General features: G+C 39.6%; 2 protein-coding genes across 7 annotated transcripts in view; one reads left to right on the top strand and one right to left on the bottom strand.

The window, feature by feature from the left end:
- Nucleotides 1–13,458, top strand: part of frmd4ba (FERM domain containing 4Ba) — a 37,748-nt gene extending 24,290 nt beyond the window's left edge. For 4 of the 6 annotated variants that reach the window (XM_088423866.1, XM_088423860.1, XM_088423864.1 and 1 more), the window contains exons 12-24: nucleotides 2,665–2,741; nucleotides 3,227–3,365; nucleotides 5,236–5,371; nucleotides 5,446–5,579; nucleotides 5,688–5,804; nucleotides 7,026–7,254; nucleotides 7,351–7,407; nucleotides 7,500–7,635; nucleotides 8,695–8,859; nucleotides 9,021–9,781; nucleotides 9,877–10,003; nucleotides 11,427–11,582; nucleotides 12,505–13,458. In XM_088423866.1, the coding sequence (XP_088279992.1) occupies nucleotides 2,665–2,741; nucleotides 3,227–3,365; nucleotides 5,236–5,371; nucleotides 5,446–5,579; nucleotides 5,688–5,804; nucleotides 7,026–7,254; nucleotides 7,351–7,407; nucleotides 7,500–7,635; nucleotides 8,695–8,859; nucleotides 9,021–9,781; nucleotides 9,877–10,003; nucleotides 11,427–11,582; nucleotide 12,505 (2,235 nt within the window). In that variant the 3' untranslated portion in view covers nucleotides 12,506–13,458. The remainder of the gene's footprint in view (nucleotides 1–2,664; nucleotides 2,742–3,226; nucleotides 3,366–5,235; nucleotides 5,372–5,445; nucleotides 5,580–5,687; nucleotides 5,805–7,025; nucleotides 7,255–7,350; nucleotides 7,408–7,499; nucleotides 7,636–8,694; nucleotides 8,860–9,020; nucleotides 9,782–9,876; nucleotides 10,004–11,426; nucleotides 11,583–12,504) is intronic. The other 2 variants (XM_088423861.1, XM_088423863.1) reach the window with 2 other exon arrangements.
- A 3,120-nt stretch (nucleotides 13,459–16,578) lies between these two features.
- Nucleotides 16,579–19,277, bottom strand: arl6ip5a (ARF like GTPase 6 interacting protein 5a). The gene is made up of 3 exons (XM_088423275.1): nucleotides 19,064–19,277; nucleotides 18,109–18,323; nucleotides 16,579–17,112 (listed from the first exon to the last, which is right to left on the bottom strand). The coding sequence occupies exons 1-3, from the start codon at nucleotides 19,240–19,242 to the stop codon at nucleotides 16,946–16,948; spliced, it is 561 nt and encodes a 186-aa protein (XP_088279401.1). The 5' UTR covers nucleotides 19,243–19,277; the 3' UTR covers nucleotides 16,579–16,945.
- Nucleotides 19,278–19,300: the final 23 nt, after the last annotated feature.

Below are 19,300 nucleotides of genomic sequence, written 5' to 3'. Positions count from 1 at the left end.
GAATCACGAGTGAGATTTCCTAATCATGTTCCATAGAACCAAAGCAATGTCTTTACTGAGTTAAATGAAAGAATACTACTTAAGATTTCTGAATCATGTTCTATATAGAGGAACTAATACCTAAAAATTGAAAATAGAAGCTGCTGCAATGTACGCATCACTTTTACAGTATATTTGTATGACATCACTTATCGTGTCATACGGAAGTATTACACAATGAGCAAAGTAATCTAAGTACATTATGTGACACAAATTACAAAAGGTGGAGTGCAGCCCTTTTTTAAGTACAGAGTTGGTCTTTGTTTTTGGTAATTTGTTGTCCCAGGTGCTTGGATTATGCGTGTTATTGGTTATGAACGCACAGATCCAGACTGTAACCACGGGTATGATCTGTATAGACCTGACTAAAACCCACAGGCATCCCGACCTGTAATGGGAGATATGGCAACAATGTTTCTGTAAACACTAACCCTTTTATTCATTAAAACCTGCAGGATAAGCAAATACACCATGAAAGAAATCTGACATTTTTTTTTTATCTTACAATCTGCAAGAAAAGGACTCGTAGTCTCATGCATGTTTCCTTTTGCACACTTTGAGGTGTGTCACATCCCAAGCATATTTTGGCAGCGCCCTCAGATGCAGTCTCAAGCAGTTTTCTATGCGCTAAGCTAGCATGCGTGTCAACTCTCTGATTGGCTTTCATGCAGGTAACCGTGACATGTACTGTGGTTTTCTTCACATCTAATCTATATTGATACCATCTATGCATTCGTTTGTTTGCGTTTATCACATGTACGGTACTACATTATTTGTGGTATATGTGTAAACGTGAGTATAAAGATCATGTCTGTCATTTTGTATCATCGATCAATTTCAAAATGGGCTCTTATTCACGTGAATACAACCTGTTTGTCTGGTCTGACTCAAAAGGGGAGAGCTATGTGTAGGCGAGGGGGGGAGGGGGGGGGGGCAGCTCAGTGCAGTGCAAAGCAGAGGGTGAGGTGTCTTGTGATGTCAGAGGACGGGGGTGGTTAAAGGGGTGTGGCTCAGCTGAAACTCTTGCAACACCTATCTGGTTCCCGGAGAACAGACAAGAAAGAGCATTGTTCAAGGAAGCTCAAGCCTTGTGGGAAACTTAAAAGGCAGTAGGATTTCATAGACAGGAATACAGAAAGGATCGATCTTAAGTCAAATTAAAGGTAAGCCTTTATTAGATCCACCTATTCATATTTTACTGCTAAATTTGACAGTTTTTAAAAGATGAGAGTGATTGTCGTTTGTAATTGCAGTGTAGCTTGAGATTTTTTTTTTCCCCCGAGACATACTCTCTCCTGCAGACTAAAACCTCTCATGAATGCTGACACCTTTTCAGCAATTCACTTTGGTTCTCTGTGTGATGTGTTACAAAAATGTATGGCGTTATTATAAAACATAAGAGGCATTTAAATAATTGCAATATCAATTGCAATACCCGTATTATTGCTCGGTTGCACAATATAATGATTTCCGCAAAGATATCGCTACCTGAGTTTCCTGCCAGCACTTTCAACATTTGCTATCATATTACTGCTAGTACCATGAATAAAATGACTAACTTTTTTTTAATATTCATTCATTAAAATGAATGCTAATAATATAGAATATAACAGATGTAATACAAATAATGTATATAAAATATTACATGTAATCTTATTTTAATTAAAAAATGAATTGTTTCACCAATCTCAAATCTTGCTTTTCATAATAAATCAAATCTAAGTTGTGATTTTCGTTCAAGGATGTATATGCCCTGTGAAATAGTTTTTAAGTACACTTTAACCAACACAAGGCATATGCGGTTGAAAGAAGGGGAAAAAAAAACCTCTGACACAGTGCTGTGCCATCTATGTCTGACTTACTAAATTTTAACTACATTTGTAGTGGTATCTGTAGGCGTATTTTATTCATGCAACTCCAGAAGTCTATTGGAAAGTTGCATCACTAATGACAACGTGTATTCGTATAAAACATAACAAAATAAAAACCTACAACATTTTGCAAAGGAGTCTTTAACACAATTCAGCAATAAGTTGCTTAATGTTCCAATTAATTTGCTCCAAATTTTAAAAGAAAAATGTACTGCTCCTGTCATGGCATTATGAAACATTAAATTATTTAATTTGTTTAATATGTGATTAAATTATTGGGAAATGTATTTGATAGACTTGAAAAGAAAAATGTTTTTTTCTGACACTGCTTTTAAAATAACAATTTAGAAGGTGCTTCATGTTCCAATTCATTTTCTCTTAGTTTGAAAAGAATTTGTACTGTTCCTGTTGTGGCAATTAAAAAAAAAGAACAATTATTTTTTTTAATCTGGGATTACATCCTTGAAAAACATTTTGTATCTGAATTTCAGATTTTGTAGACTTGACAAGAAATATGTACTGTTCCTGTTCCAACTTAGCAACACGTTGCTTCATGTTCCCATTAATTGTCTTTTTATTAAAAAGAAACGCAGTTCCTGTCACGATATTTAAAAAAAAAATTGAATTATGTAATTTTGAGAAATGTATTTTGTATCCCAATTTTTTGCTGGTGTGTACTTATTTTCCAAACCTTTAAATGAAGCTGTTACAAAAATCTTAAATTCTCAAGGCAAGCAATGTCTCTTGTCTGCAGTTGTTCCTGTGGAAACAGTTGGAGAATTTGTATTTCCGAGAGAAGAAATTTGCCGTGGAGGTCAACGACCCCCATAGGTCAGTTCACTTACCCTAACGGGCCTTGATCTTTTTTTTTTTCTCTCTTTGCTGTCACGTCTTTATTAGCGCTGCACTATTGTCATGGACGTTCTCGTCCTACACCTTGGACATTGTGAAAGGCGTCTGTCGACAGTGGTCAATTTAGGGCGCCTTGTTAAATGGTTGACACCTGCCTATTATCAAACAAGTGTGTCCTGCTGTTCGAGGGGCACTTCATTCCATCTTGGGTTTGTTTCTACTCTCCGCCAGAGCTTTAATTAAAACTGGTTGCCTTCAATTTTTCTAACCGTTTCCTCATTGCTCATTATTTAAAAGAGTACATAAATATATTATAATGGGTTTTGGAGCTTTGGAAAAGTAACCAGAATCAGTCAGGATGAATTGAGAATCATTTGTATGGTCTCTGGTGACTTCGATGCTTTCTTATGATGCTCTTGTTTTTGCCGGATATGGTATAAGAAACTATTTTTTATCTCTAACAGCCGAACAGTGAACAAGCGGCCCTTTGGACAGACTGGCCTTGTCATTCACTCTTGGTATGCCAGTCATTCTCTAATTAAAACGATCTGGGTGATGGCCATCAGTCAACACCAGTTCTACCTGGACAGAAAGCAAAGTAGAGTGAGTATTTGCCTCTTTGTCTCTGCTCCATTTATTTCAAAAATGTGCATGAAATGAAAGAAAAAAAATATAATAAATATTGTTATTGGCCAATTACCTTTAGTATATAATTCTGATTACATTTTTTACTCTTTATTATTAGTATTTTTCTTTCATTAACAAAGGGTGAACAACAATTTTGGGATCACATGTATTAGGGCTTGGTAATAAATTGAAATAATTATTTAATCAAATTAAAAATAAAAGATCTGCAAAAATGGCAGAATCCTGGACAATGGTTAGTTACGAACTGCTTAACTCATTCAGTGCCAGCCATTTTCTGACCCTTTACCCAAAACACTTTATAATAAATAGCAAAACAATACATTTCATGTTAGATTAGATGTGTTTCTGATTTCCCACGTTGTGAGCGGTCAGTGAACGCTGTGCCATTGTAACGTTGAGTGCAGTTGTTTTTCCTTTTCCTCGCGACCCAGCTCAAGTTCATTTTTGCCATGAATAGCATACCATAAAAAGTTGCGCACCATCAGTGTTCTACCAAGTTTATGATTGTCTGTATATGCCTCAAGACCGCAATTAATAAACGAGTCAAATGAAATACATTTCCATGTTCTCTAACCGGTGCACAAAGCCATACCTTGACACTCTTCATTGAATCTGAAGACATCATAACTTTTGCATGATCCTTTCTGTTTTAGTAATACTCCAATATGTGAACTTTTATTGAAAATAATCTTGCAATAACCTCTTCCAATGTTGTTAGCTGCTAACAACCAACTGACTTCTGCCCTCTAACTCGAATCATTACGGTAATTATAGTAAGAAAGAATACAGTCGATATAAAAATGCGCATCCGTGCATCAAAACCCGACCTATGTGGCTGATATATCAACCTTCCTCAAATGGTGTCGGAAAAAAACAAAAATCTGCAAAGAGTGTGTTTTATATTTCGGGAATTGCGGTACTTCAATTAAAATTGATTAACAGTCTCGAACGACCTGTGGAAAACAAAATTTCTGGCCATGTCGCCCAGCCCTAGTGTCTATACACTTGTAGTCTGAAAGTACTGTAAATGGCACCCATGTTGTATATTTTTTATGTTGTTGACACTTCAAAGTTAATGGGAATAGAAAGGATTTTAGATCAGAAGAGGTTCTAGTAGTTAGAACTGTTGATGCGCAAGAGCTGTTTACTGCGCTGAGTGAACACTTTATTTCTCAGGCTATTGAGTTGGCCGAGTGGTGAATCAGTTGAATTGTCTTTTTTATTACCATGGTTGTTAGGAGGCTCCAAAGGAAATGCATAGCCTACATAAAATGTGCAGAGTTAAGCTTAGAATGGAGAAAAATGCACCCAGGCAAAGATAATGATAACATGGCAAAGGGCTTGCTTGTGGTGTTTTTTTTTCTTTTTCTTTTTTTAGTTGCTGTCCAATTACACAAAGATGCAAAATACACCACATTTATTAGGTCTGTGCTTCTTGGAGCACATTTGCTGAGCTGACACCCCTTTTGCAGCAAAGGTACACAGCAAGTATTGCTGCAGTCAAAGGAGGTTTTGTAGCTTTTAGCCGGATTTATACACAACTATGAAATCTGATTTAAAAGGTAAAGTTTGAAAATGTGGGTTCGGAAAAGCAGGGGAAATTCGTAAATTTGTAGAAACCTTATTTTGACTCTCAAGGGCAGATGACGCATGTGTTGAGTTAAAAATAGATTGACTAACCTGATTGATGAGAGCAGTGGATTTACCCAGCATTCAAATAGGACAGGCCTATTTTAGGACATTATTAAAATGACATGCTCTCAATCCCTACGTTTTAATTTCAACCCTGCCATCCTACTTAAATATAACAATTTTCTCCGCGCAGTCAAACATGACGACAGCAAGAAGCTCAGGAGACATTGCCATGGATCTGACAGAGATCAGCACGCAGCGCATCAGTAAATTTCCTGAAGGCAAAGATCAGCTTATCATGGCGAGCAGCGGGAGCCTCATCTCAGCCGGTACGTCACAGCTTCATCTCTAACTGCTCTCGGGTGCTCATCAACTCCTAAGTTACCTCTACATGTACTGACAGGTTCTGCTGATTCCGACGTTGCTGAGGAGCAGGCGAAACAGAAGATTACAGAATTAAAAACAAAAGAGAAAAAACTTCAAGACAAACTGACGCAGAAACTTGAGGAACTCAAAAAGATCTGTCTGCGAGAAGCGGTAATCTATTTTTTCCTCCCGAATCCTGTAAAGTAGGGGTCGACCACAAGTTGACCCTTACTGTAAAGCATGCGAATTGGAAGGTAACTCGATTGTTGTGATTTTCAGGAAATTACGGGCAGATTACCTAAAGAGTATCCCTTGGTCAGTGGCGAAAAGACCCCTCAAGTTCGAAAGCGTGTCGGGACAGCGTTCAAGCTTGATGACCTTTTCCCCTATCACGAGGTGAGACAGAAAAGGCTCTTTCTTTTGCAGGTGGTGTGGCTTTGAAGTAGGGCCCGACCAATTAATCGGCTAGCCAGTTAAATCTGCCAATTATGACCCGTCAAACATCAGCCAAAAATAATGGTTGATATTTGCTAAATATTTAAATTTTTATGTACTTTAACCGTTTACAGTAGTCATTATTCAATACATATAAATACACACCGTAACCTTGTTTTCTTTAGTATATATCATGAATTTTGTTGATAAGGTTATTCTGTGGCCTTTTCATTAAAACAAAGCAAATCTTTAAACATGCGAGCAATGATTGAGTAATGCGAGAAGGTTGTGCAAAGAATCGACCTGGATATCATTACTTTACACACAACCTAAAGTTTTAACACCAGTTAAAAATAAACCGTACATAGTGCAACATAAAAAAAGCATAAATATGATTAAAATGACACATGTTCAACCACTAGCATTTCCAACACGTATGACAATAATTAATGCCCTTATAACTTGATTAATTGCATCAAACAATGCATTCTGGGAAACCGACTGGAAAGATTTTTTTCAAGGCAATATTTTGTTAACCGGTTACTTGCGGAAAATGGATACCAAGCAATCTGTGAAAGGTGAAAATCTGCATATAATTGACACCAATTGAAAGGATTAAAAATAAATAGATGCTATTTCATCCATTATAATTTTCAAAATGAATTAGCTGATTGATCAGTAAGCAGTATTTTTTTTTTCTCAGCCAAAAATATGTTGTTGGTTCTCCTGTCGGGTTTTACATTACGACAGCGCAAGATGACACCTTGGTTATTACGCAGTATCATTTCTATAGTCAGTACATTGCATTGCTGTGCTAAAACAACTGCAAGCATAGCTGCGTGTCATCCCCACTGGATGGCATTTCACAGATAGCTGTTACAGAAATTCAAGTTCAGGCAATCTGAAAAGGATGAAAAAATGCATTTCCTTCGGCCTGACTGTCTATATGAATATTATATTAATTTGTCTCCATCATTGTGTCCACTTTTTTTCTCATCAAGATAGCAAAGTGTATTGCATTGCACCCAAACACGGGACATAATTAGTGTCCTTTATTGAGGACACTAGGACTTATTGTGAAAAATAAATGTCTACTACAGTAGACACAAATGACTATGCTGGTCCCTGGAGGATACGCAATCCTATTTTAGGGACATTTCTAACTTGTTTATTTTCCTTTAGGACCCTTATTTGAGGAATCTGGAAAGCAGATTTGCCTTGCAGCAGAAGATTGTGGAAGCAGCCATCAAGTTAACAAACGAGCTGGATCTTAGCAAGACAGTGAAGAAAAAGAGAAAAAATAACTGTCTGGACGCAATGAGAAAACTGGAGGAGATTGAAGGCGAGATCAACGCTTATAGAATCAAGAATGGAAAGAAACCCACCCAAAGAGCTTCTTTGGTTTTAGCAGGTAGCATAAAAAAACTTTGAAGACAATGGTGTACTTTTTGTTAATACTAAAGCATTGGACCCTCATTTTTGAACTCATTCTTTTTCCAATTTTTAGATGATGCCAATCCATCGGAACTCAGCTCTCTGTCTGACAGCTTCAACCTGGATGAAGGTATGACCCATTTTAGTCGGAGTTCACACAGGCTTTGTGCGCCTATTTCCGGAGTCCACATGGGATTCAAGCAAGCCTTTTTCACCTCCCAGATGACGAGCTCAACTCCCACAGACAGCGCTCAAGTTCGGTCCAGTACTCCCCAAGACCCCATCATGCGGACACACTCCGCATCCACTGCAGCGACGAGAGACGAGCTTCGGCTAGTGACCAGCACACTGACAACAGGTATGTCAGAGAGAAAAAAACAAAAAAAGATATAGATGATGCTTTTATTGAATTGCCAGCAAATTTAAATGAATCACTTAAGTTAATCAACTCAGTTTTACATGTATTTATATTTTGCCAGATACAGATTTTTTAAAAAAGGCCAATATTCCACAAAATACTGAAAATCAACGCCAATAATCGATCCATCATATGTATATATAATCTGCCTTGTCACCTGTGGTATACGAGATATTAGAAGTGAAATGATCAATCAATAGACAACTAATTAATTAGTGAAATAATCAACTAGTATTTTTCAGAATCAGTTAATTTTTTAAAGACCTATAACTGTCCAAATGCTCAGAATTTCAGCTTTTCATCAGAAAATGAAGGCAGACTGCGTTGAATCAGAACAAGACATTTGCAAACACTCCCTTTTAGTTTGGAAGACAGTGGTCAACATTTTTGACGATTTTCTGACATAACAGAACAATCCAGCAACGTTAGTGCATTTTCCACTTTGTCGATTTAAAAAAAATGGAATTATTTTAATAAAGGAATGAAAATTAGTATGTTTTAAAAAATCAGATTCAGAAATCAATTGACAGCTAAATCGATTATTAAAATAAAATACTTGCTAGTTGCAGCAGCCGTACATGATATTAATACTTGCACTTTTGCTGCTTTTGCCGTGTGGCGCTTGTCCAGACCTGTGAAGTGGTTCCAGATCTGCATTCCTGCCAATTGCCTTTTCCCTGCTTCGAAAAGTCCCCCCCACCCCTTGTCAGCCCAAATAACACCCGTTTTAAAAATAGAATGAAAAGAGCGTGTCGATGCCTGTGAGGGTGCAACCAACAATCCCCATATGGGAGCAGAGAGGAGAGGCGAAACATTGGCGTGGCATTGCATCGCAGTTAGCCTCTTGTTGCTGTCTTGCAGACTAATTTCAGGCGGTCTGACTTAAATGCTGCATTTAGGACGACGGTGCAGTGTTTTTGTTTTCCTCCTGTTGGCCAGCCTGAAAAGACAAAATTATATGTATGTAGAAGAGAAATATACATTTTATCTGTGTTCCAGGTTAATTTACAGTCAAATCCAGGAGCCGCACCACCACAGTCACCGTGATGCCTTATTAAGCCACAACAGTCCATACAAATCAGCTTCCAGACAACAACGTGACGCCCGCAGTATGCCTCCCACTCCGATGCTCACACGCAATGCCTACAGTAGTACTCAGCTCAAGTACGTCATCTTCGGATTCCTTCATATCATCTTTGTTGTTTGTTTTTTTTTGGCGTCACCTCTGGCCGCTGTTGATATTACATACATAGCGAGAAGGATGATGTGGTTTTAACCGTTACTTGCTAGGCTAGTTTGTATTGATTTGCTTGTGCCACTTCCAGATCAGAGGACGCGCCGCAGCTTTTCCGCCACCGCAGCGGGAGCCTGGAGTCCCAGTCGAAGTTTGCGACGGAGCCCGAAGCTCGCGTGCCCGCGTTGAACTTTTCGCCAAGCCGACGCAGCAACAGCACCGAGGTGCTCGACGACGGCTCGTCCTACACCAGCCAATCCAGCGTGGAGTACGCGGTCCCCGGTAACCCCAACCACCGACGGCGAGTGCGCGGCCGCCACAGGAAAGATGTTTACGCCAACACGGGCAGCATGCCCAACCTGGCTCAGCCCGAGACGCACTGTTACGCCTACCAGCCCCGCAACCGACCCACCACCACCGCCTTCTACATCACGGGATATCCCAACCATACGGAAGCCGAGCCTTACTCCAACGGCGTCTATATGTACGACAACGAAACGGAGGGACACTACAGCGTCAATCCGTCATACCGTTCCACCAACGCAGCCTATCGCGGCCAAAATGTGCGCGGTCGCTACGGCAACGACGAGCCAGACGGCGCGTCGCGGAACCTGTACGCCACGCTTCGGCCGCCCAGGAACCGGCCGGCTCCCCGCGGCGAAGAGCAGATATCCAAGAACTATCAGAAGGCCGTCGTGGCCGAGCACCTGATTGGCTGGTACCATCGCAACACCGCCTACAAGCAGGCCGCGTACAGCTACGACTACGACCAAGGATCCCAACAGAGCCTGAGCTACCAAACAATGCCTGCGCCCTTCAGCTACAATAACAGAAGCCTTTCCTACTCATCAGGTTAGACGAGTCTTCGAGCTAGGGCAATCGGCTAATCCTATGTTGGCATGCAAGGTTGTTCACTTTTAACTTTTGACGTCGTCCAATCTTCTCAGCCTCCTCCAACGGAAACTGGCACGGCCACATCAGTGGTCATGGGCGGGTGGATTGTGACATGCCCAAGCAGATGCCGCAGACGTATTCCTACACGACAGCTCCCTTCAATCGCTCCGCCCACAGCAGGTAACAAGCGAAATGTTTCTCTTCATCACAAAAGCCACTCCCTGGTCCTCCTCTTCTCAATATTAACTGCAACATTTTAACACCTTGATTTGAGCATAGCCCATGAAATCGATGGTATAAAATTGTTTTGTGGTTCCCATCCCAAGTATTGACATTCTTTTATTTGATGTAACAGTTAATTTCCGGGGTTACAACTCTGATTCTATTTATAGAGCATTTTAAAACAAGCGCTGTTGCATAAAGGCGAGCCAATTCCTTTTCGACCCATTGCTTAAAACTCATATTTTATCCCGGTTGTGTTTCTTACTATGACACACACTATTTTTATTCTGTCAACTGAAATTGACATCACATGTGCTATAAGGCCCAGGTAACAACCAACCAATCAGGGTTCAGTTTATGAATGTGATATGAATGTGATGTGATACGATATGAACAAGTGAGCCAGGATTACACATAACCTGAGCCTTGAAGCATGGGTGATATCATTTTCCATCGACAGCAAGTAGAAAAATGTGTTTATAAAGGTATTAATTGTAAGTGAAATAATAGAGTTATCATATTGATTATAGGCAAAATATTAACTTTTGACGACTGAAATTGGCACCGATTTTTTTAAGGGGATTTAGGTACTTTGATGCAGCTGGTTATTTTTTTTCTGTTTTAGACTAAGCTATAATTCACATAAATCCTGTAAAGTAACAGTTGTTGAAAGGTGATTAGTTTTTTTTTCTTTTTTTAATGTTAAAAAGGATACAGATTCATACACCAGTTTTATCTTTTTAGTACTATATTTTTAAAACGCTTTTCGAACACAGCCATTAGTTTGCATTTTTTCAGCTATAATTCATAGTAGTTCCACAAAATGACTGATGCTCTCTAATTTGTAACAATCTACGTTTTTATTTTATGGACACTTGGGCAAGATATTTTCGTTTAAATGTTGAGGTAATCATGCAATGTCATTATGCTGATGTGAGCCACCTGTGTGTGGGCGTGTCTAGTAAAAACCCCATGGAGTTGCGGGCAGTTGACTCTGATGGCGTGAGAGAGAAGTCAAGTCTCCAAGTCTGTTGTTTTGCTACTTTTTTCCTCGTCTTGATCCCCGTAAGTGTTCAAGTTTGCCCCTTATTGTTATCTCTGTCAACAATGACAGATAAGATACACACATTTGTTTTACTATTGGACTGCCTCCTGGTGGCCAGCCAAAAAAAAAAAAAAACCCCGCAGATAAGCCGCACTGGACTATAAGCCGCAGGGCTCAAATCATGAGAAAAAAGTTCTTGATCGATCACTATAGAAATCGATCGAAATAATTGTTCCGAATAATTGAAAAAATTGGCCGTATCTCTCAGCGTTACTGAGAGAGCTCTCTTTGATGTAGATGTCGCTCTTGACAGCATTTCACCATTTCTTGACACAGGCCTGATGGCCGGGGACACTGCGTGTTTTCCTTTTCCCCATCCTGCCTTCCCTCCTCTCGCTTCTCCCCTGGCTGGCAAGGCAAGCTGGCGATGTCCAGCTCCACGGAGGTGGGGCACAGGCCCAGAAACACGCTCCTTGCTAAAGGTAGCTCCTAGTAAGTAGACGGCCACGGGCGGAGCTTGCGTATTTGCCAATGTAGTCAAGCCAACTTTGCACCTGAGATGTTGACTGTGTGCTCAGTGTCACGCACGAGAAGGTCATCACACGGCTTTGTCACAAAACATGCCCTGTTTTTTTTTTCACTGTAATCGTCATCCAGCGGTCACGTTCCTCTGCGAGCTCCCCTGCCCACATGATGCCATTCATCCTTTCGCCCACTCGTGCAATTTCCGCGGCCGAGTTGTCGGCCCTGTGAATGGCGTACCTATACCAGCCAGGAAATTCGACCCCTTGTCCCGAGAGTATAAGTCACGACAGAAAAGACGAGGGACAATAATGTGAACTTCTGGGTGTGTTTTCGTGGCGAGGGAGCACTCATGTGGCAGAGTGAGAACGTGGCCCCTGTGCATTGTTGGATTTCATTGCTGTGTGTGGTGTCTGTGCTATATGCTCATTTACTGCGTGGGAATTTTTCTTATCTCAAGTGTACTATGCTCAAAACAGAGAGCGGGTAAACAATGTATGGAGTCAAATGTGGATGGTTCTTCCCTGGAGTCGCCCTTTAATTGTCAAAATAATTGCTTTTGATTATTAAGGTGTCTAAATAATTATCAAAGTAATTTTTTCATATGATCGATTATAATTTAAAAGCCTAAAATTACCAGAACACTCAGAATTTCAACCTCCCGATAGAAAATGTTCAGTCAAGTTACTTGAGTTGCTTTTACTTTGAAACACAATGACCCCAAATTTTTACCGATTCATTGTTTGACTTCAAACATTCGGTAAAACATCAGACGGGGATAATGAGAAGATGAAACGCTTTGGTTTTCTACACACGTGTGAAAGCGCCGCCTCGATTCACGGAAATAGCCGCACCAGTCTTAATTGCTTCTATTTTTTCCCCCCAATTTCAGATCCTACATAGACGTCAACCAAATGGACATGAGCAACCAAAAGCCAACAATCTTGGACCCGCAGGATGGGATACACTGGCACGAAGACTCCAATTCGGGAACGATAGTATGAGCTGCCTGTCATAGGCAAGTTGTCCCCGTGCCTTCGACTGCACTTAACCTGTTTTTCTGAGCAAGGGGATCCAAAGAATGAAGGAATATAAACGCACAAAACGGACCTTTTGCTTATGGGGACCGCACGTGTGCAATGGAACCGTACCATGTAAGTACCAAGTTTCGCTCTTGAAACTTTGAACTTGTGTGTCTGAAGGCCAAACTGAGCCGCAATGAACAACGCCACTTGCCTACACGTAACCATGAAGGACCAGAAAAGGATCGTTACTATACCCCGATCAAAAATGAAGGAAGTCATTTAGAGAAAAGCGGACAAAAAAAAGTCTTTTTTCTGGAACACTGTGCAGCCAGCAGATCATGTACGAGGATTTTTTGGAACGCTTCTCACCAGCACACTGCTTTCTATGTGATTGTGACGTTGGTAAAGTCTATATATTTTTTTTACTTTCGAGTACAACCGAGTCACATGTCTTCTTGTGTGTTTTTTTTTTGTTTTGTTTTTTTAACACCAGTATTACTCCCAAGAAGCTTAACAAAAGTTACTGCCACACTATTACACTAATCATGGATTTCGAAGGGAACAAATTAACAAAACAACAAAAAAAAAAAGAAAAATGGCTCTTTTACATCCATGCTGGAACTCATGGACCGGTGCTCCTGACTTCTCAGATGAGAATTTTAACATGTTTTTATTGTGAATACACTGGTTGTTTGTAGAGTATCTTACAAATTTGAAACGCATGTAATATATAGCAAAAAAAAGCAAAAGTTGTTAAGCTGGTTCTTAGGATTTTGTATAATTTCACTTGTTTGAATAAAACAAATCAAATTTTGTTTGAATACGTTGTTTGCTTGGTAGGATGCATCCACAAAAAAACTCTAATCCACTTGGACGGAGGAATGCAGGATTACATCTAAAGCCATTAAATCAGCTAATTGAATGTCTGCTCATCCAGTTCAGTTAATTAAATGGCCTGGAAACTTTACAATTAGTGGTGGTGCCACACGCAAAATGAGGTGCTCACTATATCCGCGTTAACCCCTTTGTGTTAGTTTTACTGTGAAAATCGGTGAAACAGCATTTTTTGCTGTTTAAAGAAGGAAATTAGCTCATGCCATTGCTCTTTTTCAACCTTCCATTGAATGATTGACCTATAAAGTGGTTCTCAACCTGTTTCCAAAATAGCTCCCGTGAGATTTTTTATTCATTTTTGCATTTTTGTTGGGTTTAAAAAAACTTTAAATGGTGCTTAGCCATCATTATCTAAGTTAATGACTTCCATTGTGCGGTGTAAAAATAGTATATTATTTATATATACTTAACAGTATAATATGTATGTATGTGTGTGTATATATATATATATATATATATATATATATATATATATATATATATATATATATATATATATATATATATATATATATATAAAATTTAATAGCCTACTGAAAATAAATTCATGAACTTGCTGTTGTTCTGAAAGATTTACATAATGTAACAATTATCTTTAGAGGATTTTTGCATGAATGCTACTTTTTAAATGCATTTTGAACTCTCACCTAACTACAATCATGATCAAATGTAAACGTGAAAAGGTTTGTCTTTATGCCGCAGTGCAAAATCTATGTTGTATTTTTACACTGTTGTTTTGCCAAGCTGGTTCCGTGTGTTCTTTGACGCTGAACCCACCAAACCAGTCTTTAAATCTCGCCCCACCCACTTTGGGAATTAACCACTTCTTCTGTCCTCCCAGTCAATGACAAGCTAGTGTTTATTGAAGCGAGCCCTCCCTTTAAGGCAGAAAGCTGCCATACACATGCCCCATTCTCATTCTAACCTTTCACCTCATTTCGCTCCCAAACGGACACACATTTTCAACTGCGACGAGTGTGAATTGCTTGACACGGTTGAGCAGCTTGACGTGCTTGTTGTGCCCTCCAGTGTTATGCTTCTTAACGGAGCTCGAGGGAGGTCTCGCACAATCCTGGCTCCCTGGCTTTACCCAGAGGCAGTGACGGGGATAGCGTTTGCTATCCAGCTGTCTTTGGGCCCTCGCTGATTCACACCAGCTGCACACAGACACGGGCGGCCTGTTCCAGCTGACACTCCGCTACATAAACAAGGCCTTCTTATGCTTCCCCTCATCTATTACATTGCAAACAGTCATATAGTAAGGATCGTGCAAAATCTCGTACGATGAAAGCTTGTAAGATTAAAACGCCAGATTTCTGCACTGCACGAGAGCTATTTTGTTTTTTTCTTGTTGGAACTCAAAAGCAATGGAATACACAGTGGAATATGCTACTGAATGTGGTGAGAAGGCCAGGCAGTGCATCAAAATAAAGCTTTGGATATCAAATACCCAAATATAGATTTGTGCCTCATCCCATCCCTAATATATACATATATGTGTCAAACCATAACTACCAAACTGCTTTATTTTCTAAATATTTTAGAAAGACCTTTGTTGATACTCTAAGCAGTACAGTATATATAGTTTCAAAGTAAGAGTTATACCGTGCAATACCATGCTGTCGTTTACGCTGTTGTGTGTAGGACACCTGTCGGGTGTGCGCACGTGCTGCGAAGCTGGTGAGCAGCTGTACTAAAGAGAACAAGAGCCTCCACTGTGCTGTCTAAGACATGATTTGACTTGAGCTCATAGCCGGCAGCGCTTTTTGCTAGTTGCAAAATATGGAGGACGTCACACCTACCTATTTGGTGAATCATCCCATAAAATCATTTCAACTATCAGTGAGCAAAGTTTTCTCAGGGATGTCTGTTAAAATTCATATTTTCATTGTTAACAAGGTTTGAAGTACATGTAATCTCTAGAACATTGTCAACCATAGTGTGAGTAAAAACACAGTTTTAATTACACATTTTGAGTGTTTCTGAACTTTTTGAAGCTTGAGATGTTGGTGTTATAAGTCTTTCCACCGCTAGAGGTACCGGAAGTGATGTTATAATAATTTGAAAGATGACTATACCATAGATATGCTGCATGTGCAATGCGGAATACGCGATGGCAAATGCGGTTTTTGAATTTGAGGAGGGGATTTTGACACACGGGCGCTGACAGAGGCCTCAATTTCCAAGAGATGGTGCTACAACATTGTGAAACAGCCATGAATTTTTTTTTCACAAGTCTTTTGTGAGATCACCGCTCCAGAAATACCTGAAGACATGAACGCGGATGATTCAAATTCAGAATTGTATTTAATGATGAAACTGCTGTATCCCTACTATTTATTCTCTTTGTAATGACCGTTATGCTTTGGACTTCTAAAGGTCTTTCATCTTCACCTCCTGAACTTTAAAACATTTCTTGGTATCCAGGTAATCTCTTGAGCCCAAAAGTCACCATGTCCATGTCCACCAAATTTGAACAAGACTGCCCAATTAGATTATAAATAGGGTTCAACATTAATCACTCATGCATGCAGTTTGGAACATAATGACAATGTTTTATTGTTTTATTTTTCACTTACAGAAATAACATACTAAAACTGCTTACTTGTATATTTTACAAACATAAATAGTGAATAGTTTGAATGGATTGATTGCATTTTGTTTTATGAATGAGGAACAAAAAAATGTTTTAATGTTTAAATTTGAATATAAACAAGGTAACCTTGCAAAACAGTTAGCGCTATCAGTGTCACTCTACATTATCTTTAGTTAAAAAAAAAAAAAAGCTAACCTGGACCTCCACTGACATTTAGAGATGGATGATATGAATTCACAGCCTGATCACTGCTCTGCGCTCTAATGTGGAGCAGCCCATCGATTCCCATCAACTAAGCTAATCAGTCACCCAGAGGGCTCTGTCGAGATTAAAGACTGAGGGGTGCAACAGGAATACCGATGGATTTGGCTTCAGACCTCAAACCCTTTTGAAGTCCTGACTTTCAAACATTGACACAGTGACGTGATTCATGTAGTCCATTCATCACAGCTCCAAACAAAGAAGGTACTTTTATTTAAAAAAAAAAAATAGTTGGTTACATTCACCAGGCAAACCTTTTAAATATTAGAAACAATGCTGTCTTTTAGAGTATCCCAGCAAGGACATGGACACGTGCATTTTTCTTCCCTTGTAATAAAAGTTTTACTTGAGGAGAAAACTGCCGGGTTGACGTCTGTGAGTAATACAAGACAGATTTCAGAATTAGGGAGTGGTCGGAGAGGAGTGGAATACCCTGTGGGTAAAAGCATAATGTTGGCTTCTCTTCCAAATACTAGGAAACTCGTTCGGGCTGGTTTGGAAAGAATTAACTTTGGTAAACAGATGTGTGTTGTCCTTTCCTCAGTCCGGTCGTTTCTTTACTTGGCCTCCAGGAATTGCTGGATCCTTTGCAGGTTCTCCTCTTGCTGACCAAGTGTCTCCAGGAAGATGCCCATCGGCGACCTCTTGAGGCCAGCGTACTCGATTTTATTCTCCAGTTTATTCTTCATGTTGCGTAGGCGGAAAGAAGAATGGGCCAGTATCACTGATGGGGGTCAGAATGTGGAAAAGATTAACTTTTTGGTTTCATTTGAAGTGTTTCTGGACTGTAGTGCTGGAAATGAAACATTTACATTGTTTGTCAAGAAAAAGTGCATCCAAAGGCATTAAAACAAGCTTAGTGAAGTTTGGGAAACCTATTTGCTGAGACAACATGTAGACAGCCATACTTGCCAGCAGAGGGCAGAGATGGGACATGGTATGTTGATAGCGGATCTTCCTTTCATTCAGCTCCCATTCAACATGAGTCATATTTTTGCTCATAGTCTGACAAATCTGAGCTCGTCTCGCAATTTTCCAAAGTCAATGCTCGATGTTATTGACGCTGGAAAATTGAGTGAGTCACACAATTTTGCAGATTCTGATTTCAATCCATCAGTACTGACTAGAAAACTCAGTTGTGATTTTGCTTAGTCAATACTGACGTCAATCCATCAGTGCTCACTCTGGAACACTCGGCCAACCACGCAATTTTTAAGTCAATACTGGCTTCAATCCTTCAGTATGGACTTGGGAAAAACTGAGTCAATCCTGAGGCAGTCATTATTTTCCAAATCATTCATCAGACTAGCAAGATAACGCGCTATCAACAACTTTGTGTCACATTTGCGCCCCCTGCAGGCAAGAATGGCTGTGTGCGCGTTGTCTCAACAAATATTTCCCCAGCTTTTATAAGCATACTTTAATACACACAGTAAAACCAGAAAACATTTGGATGCAGTTTTTTCTTGATAGAAATAAATGTTTCCCCAGCACCACAGGTATACTTTAATAATTTGAAAAAAATTATATACTTTCTTTCTTGCACTATAGCAATATTTAATGTCATGATTCCTAACCAGTGTGACATGAGATTTAAAAATCATTTTAATTATTTTGAATAGGGTGAAAAAAAATGTATAATTTACTATATTTAATGTACAGCAGTTAAATGTACTTTCGCTTTTTGTGAAATTTTCATTTGGTAGTGTGCAAAACTTACAGACAATAGGTAAAGTGATCGCTGTCATGAACACCAAGAAGCTCCCCAGAAAGGCTAACAAGATGCTGCTGGCCACCACGACAGCCAAGACAAAAGTTATGGGGTTTTGGCTTTTGAAGTTCCCCAAGGCGCTTCTATCTGCTGCCCACACTGAGCCCAAGAAAATTGTTGACACCACAGCCATGGAGGAGAACATTCCCACAGGGTTCATTATCCTGCAGGACATACAGTATGGACAGGAATACTGTTACTCAGATCGGTTGGTTTAACTTGGTCATTAGCGATCCCCAGTGGTAAGAGTGAGTAATTACAACAACTTCAATGACGTCTCTTTTTCAAAATTATAATAATAGAGGTTTTAGTTTCGAAGTTGTGATAAACAGATTTACGTAATTCTGAAAGACACATTCCATAGTTTGTCTACTCAAGAGGGCAGAGTAAATTAAACACTCGGCAGATGAGTGTGCTTTTTGTAAATCTGTAAAGGCTAAATATCGATCCGATTATTTCATTGCATAGACTATGTAAATCCGGGTGCATTTTGTCGATATTGGCATCATATGACTGTTGTTTACACCAGTAATTACTGAGTGCCAACGGAAACACCAGGTTTAAGAACGTTTTATAGCATCTGTTGGTAAAGTAATTGTAAAATCAACTCAGCCACTCCAAAATGCACGTTATGGTCAGGAGTCTAAATTATATATTTCTTTCTATTGTTTTGAAGAGATCTTTTTCAAAGTCAGCTGGGATAGCGTCCAAGCAGCTCACACGTTACCGAAATGGCGACAGTTAGGGAAAATTGATAGTTTTCATCGGGCTGTCATCACAATTAAACTTAACGCATGATACCAAACTTGAAAATGTGCTTTTTCAGAGATAAATTTCAAATATAAATGCATTTGCAAAGACAGCCGATCGCTTCCACGATTAAGCAGATGCAAACGTTACTTACCCGACAATAAGGAAAACGCCAACAGACATTGCCAGATAATTAGTTTGATAGTAGAGCAAGTTGCTAACAACTCTGTTATTCCATCTGATCATATCTTTCGTATCCGGTTTGGCGAATCTGTCCAAACCGGGGAAGAAATCGTCCCATGGTCTAAGCGGCGTCAATTCTACTTTTGCCATTTTCGAACCACTAATCTGACAGCAAGGCAACGGGAACTCGCGTCAGAAACTTATCGCG

This window comes from Hippichthys cyanospilos, chromosome 9 (genome assembly GCF_059441005.1).
Source record: "Hippichthys cyanospilos isolate Australia breed blue-spotted pipefish chromosome 9, RoL_Hcya_1.0, whole genome shotgun sequence".
In the NCBI taxonomy this organism is placed as follows: Eukaryota; Metazoa; Chordata; class Actinopteri; order Syngnathiformes; family Syngnathidae; genus Hippichthys; species Hippichthys cyanospilos.
Note: the sequence above shows the minus strand (reverse complement) of the source record. Positions and strands in the feature narration are given on the sequence as shown.

What these genes read in the sequence shown, in the direction of transcription:
- arl6ip5a (XM_088423275.1), bottom strand. Translation starts at nt 19,242, where the DNA reads ATGGCAAAAGTAGAATTGACGCCGCTTAGACCATGGGACGATTTCTTC. An exon ending in GGCGTTTTCCTTATTGTCGG is followed by an intron (nt 18,324 to 19,063) that starts GTAAGTAACGTT and finishes TATGTCCTGCAG; the next exon opens with GATAATGAACCCTGTGGGAA. An exon ending in GATCACTTTACCTATTGTCT is followed by an intron (nt 17,113 to 18,108) that starts GTAAGTTTTGCA and finishes GACCCCCATCAG; the next exon opens with TGATACTGGCCCATTCTTCT.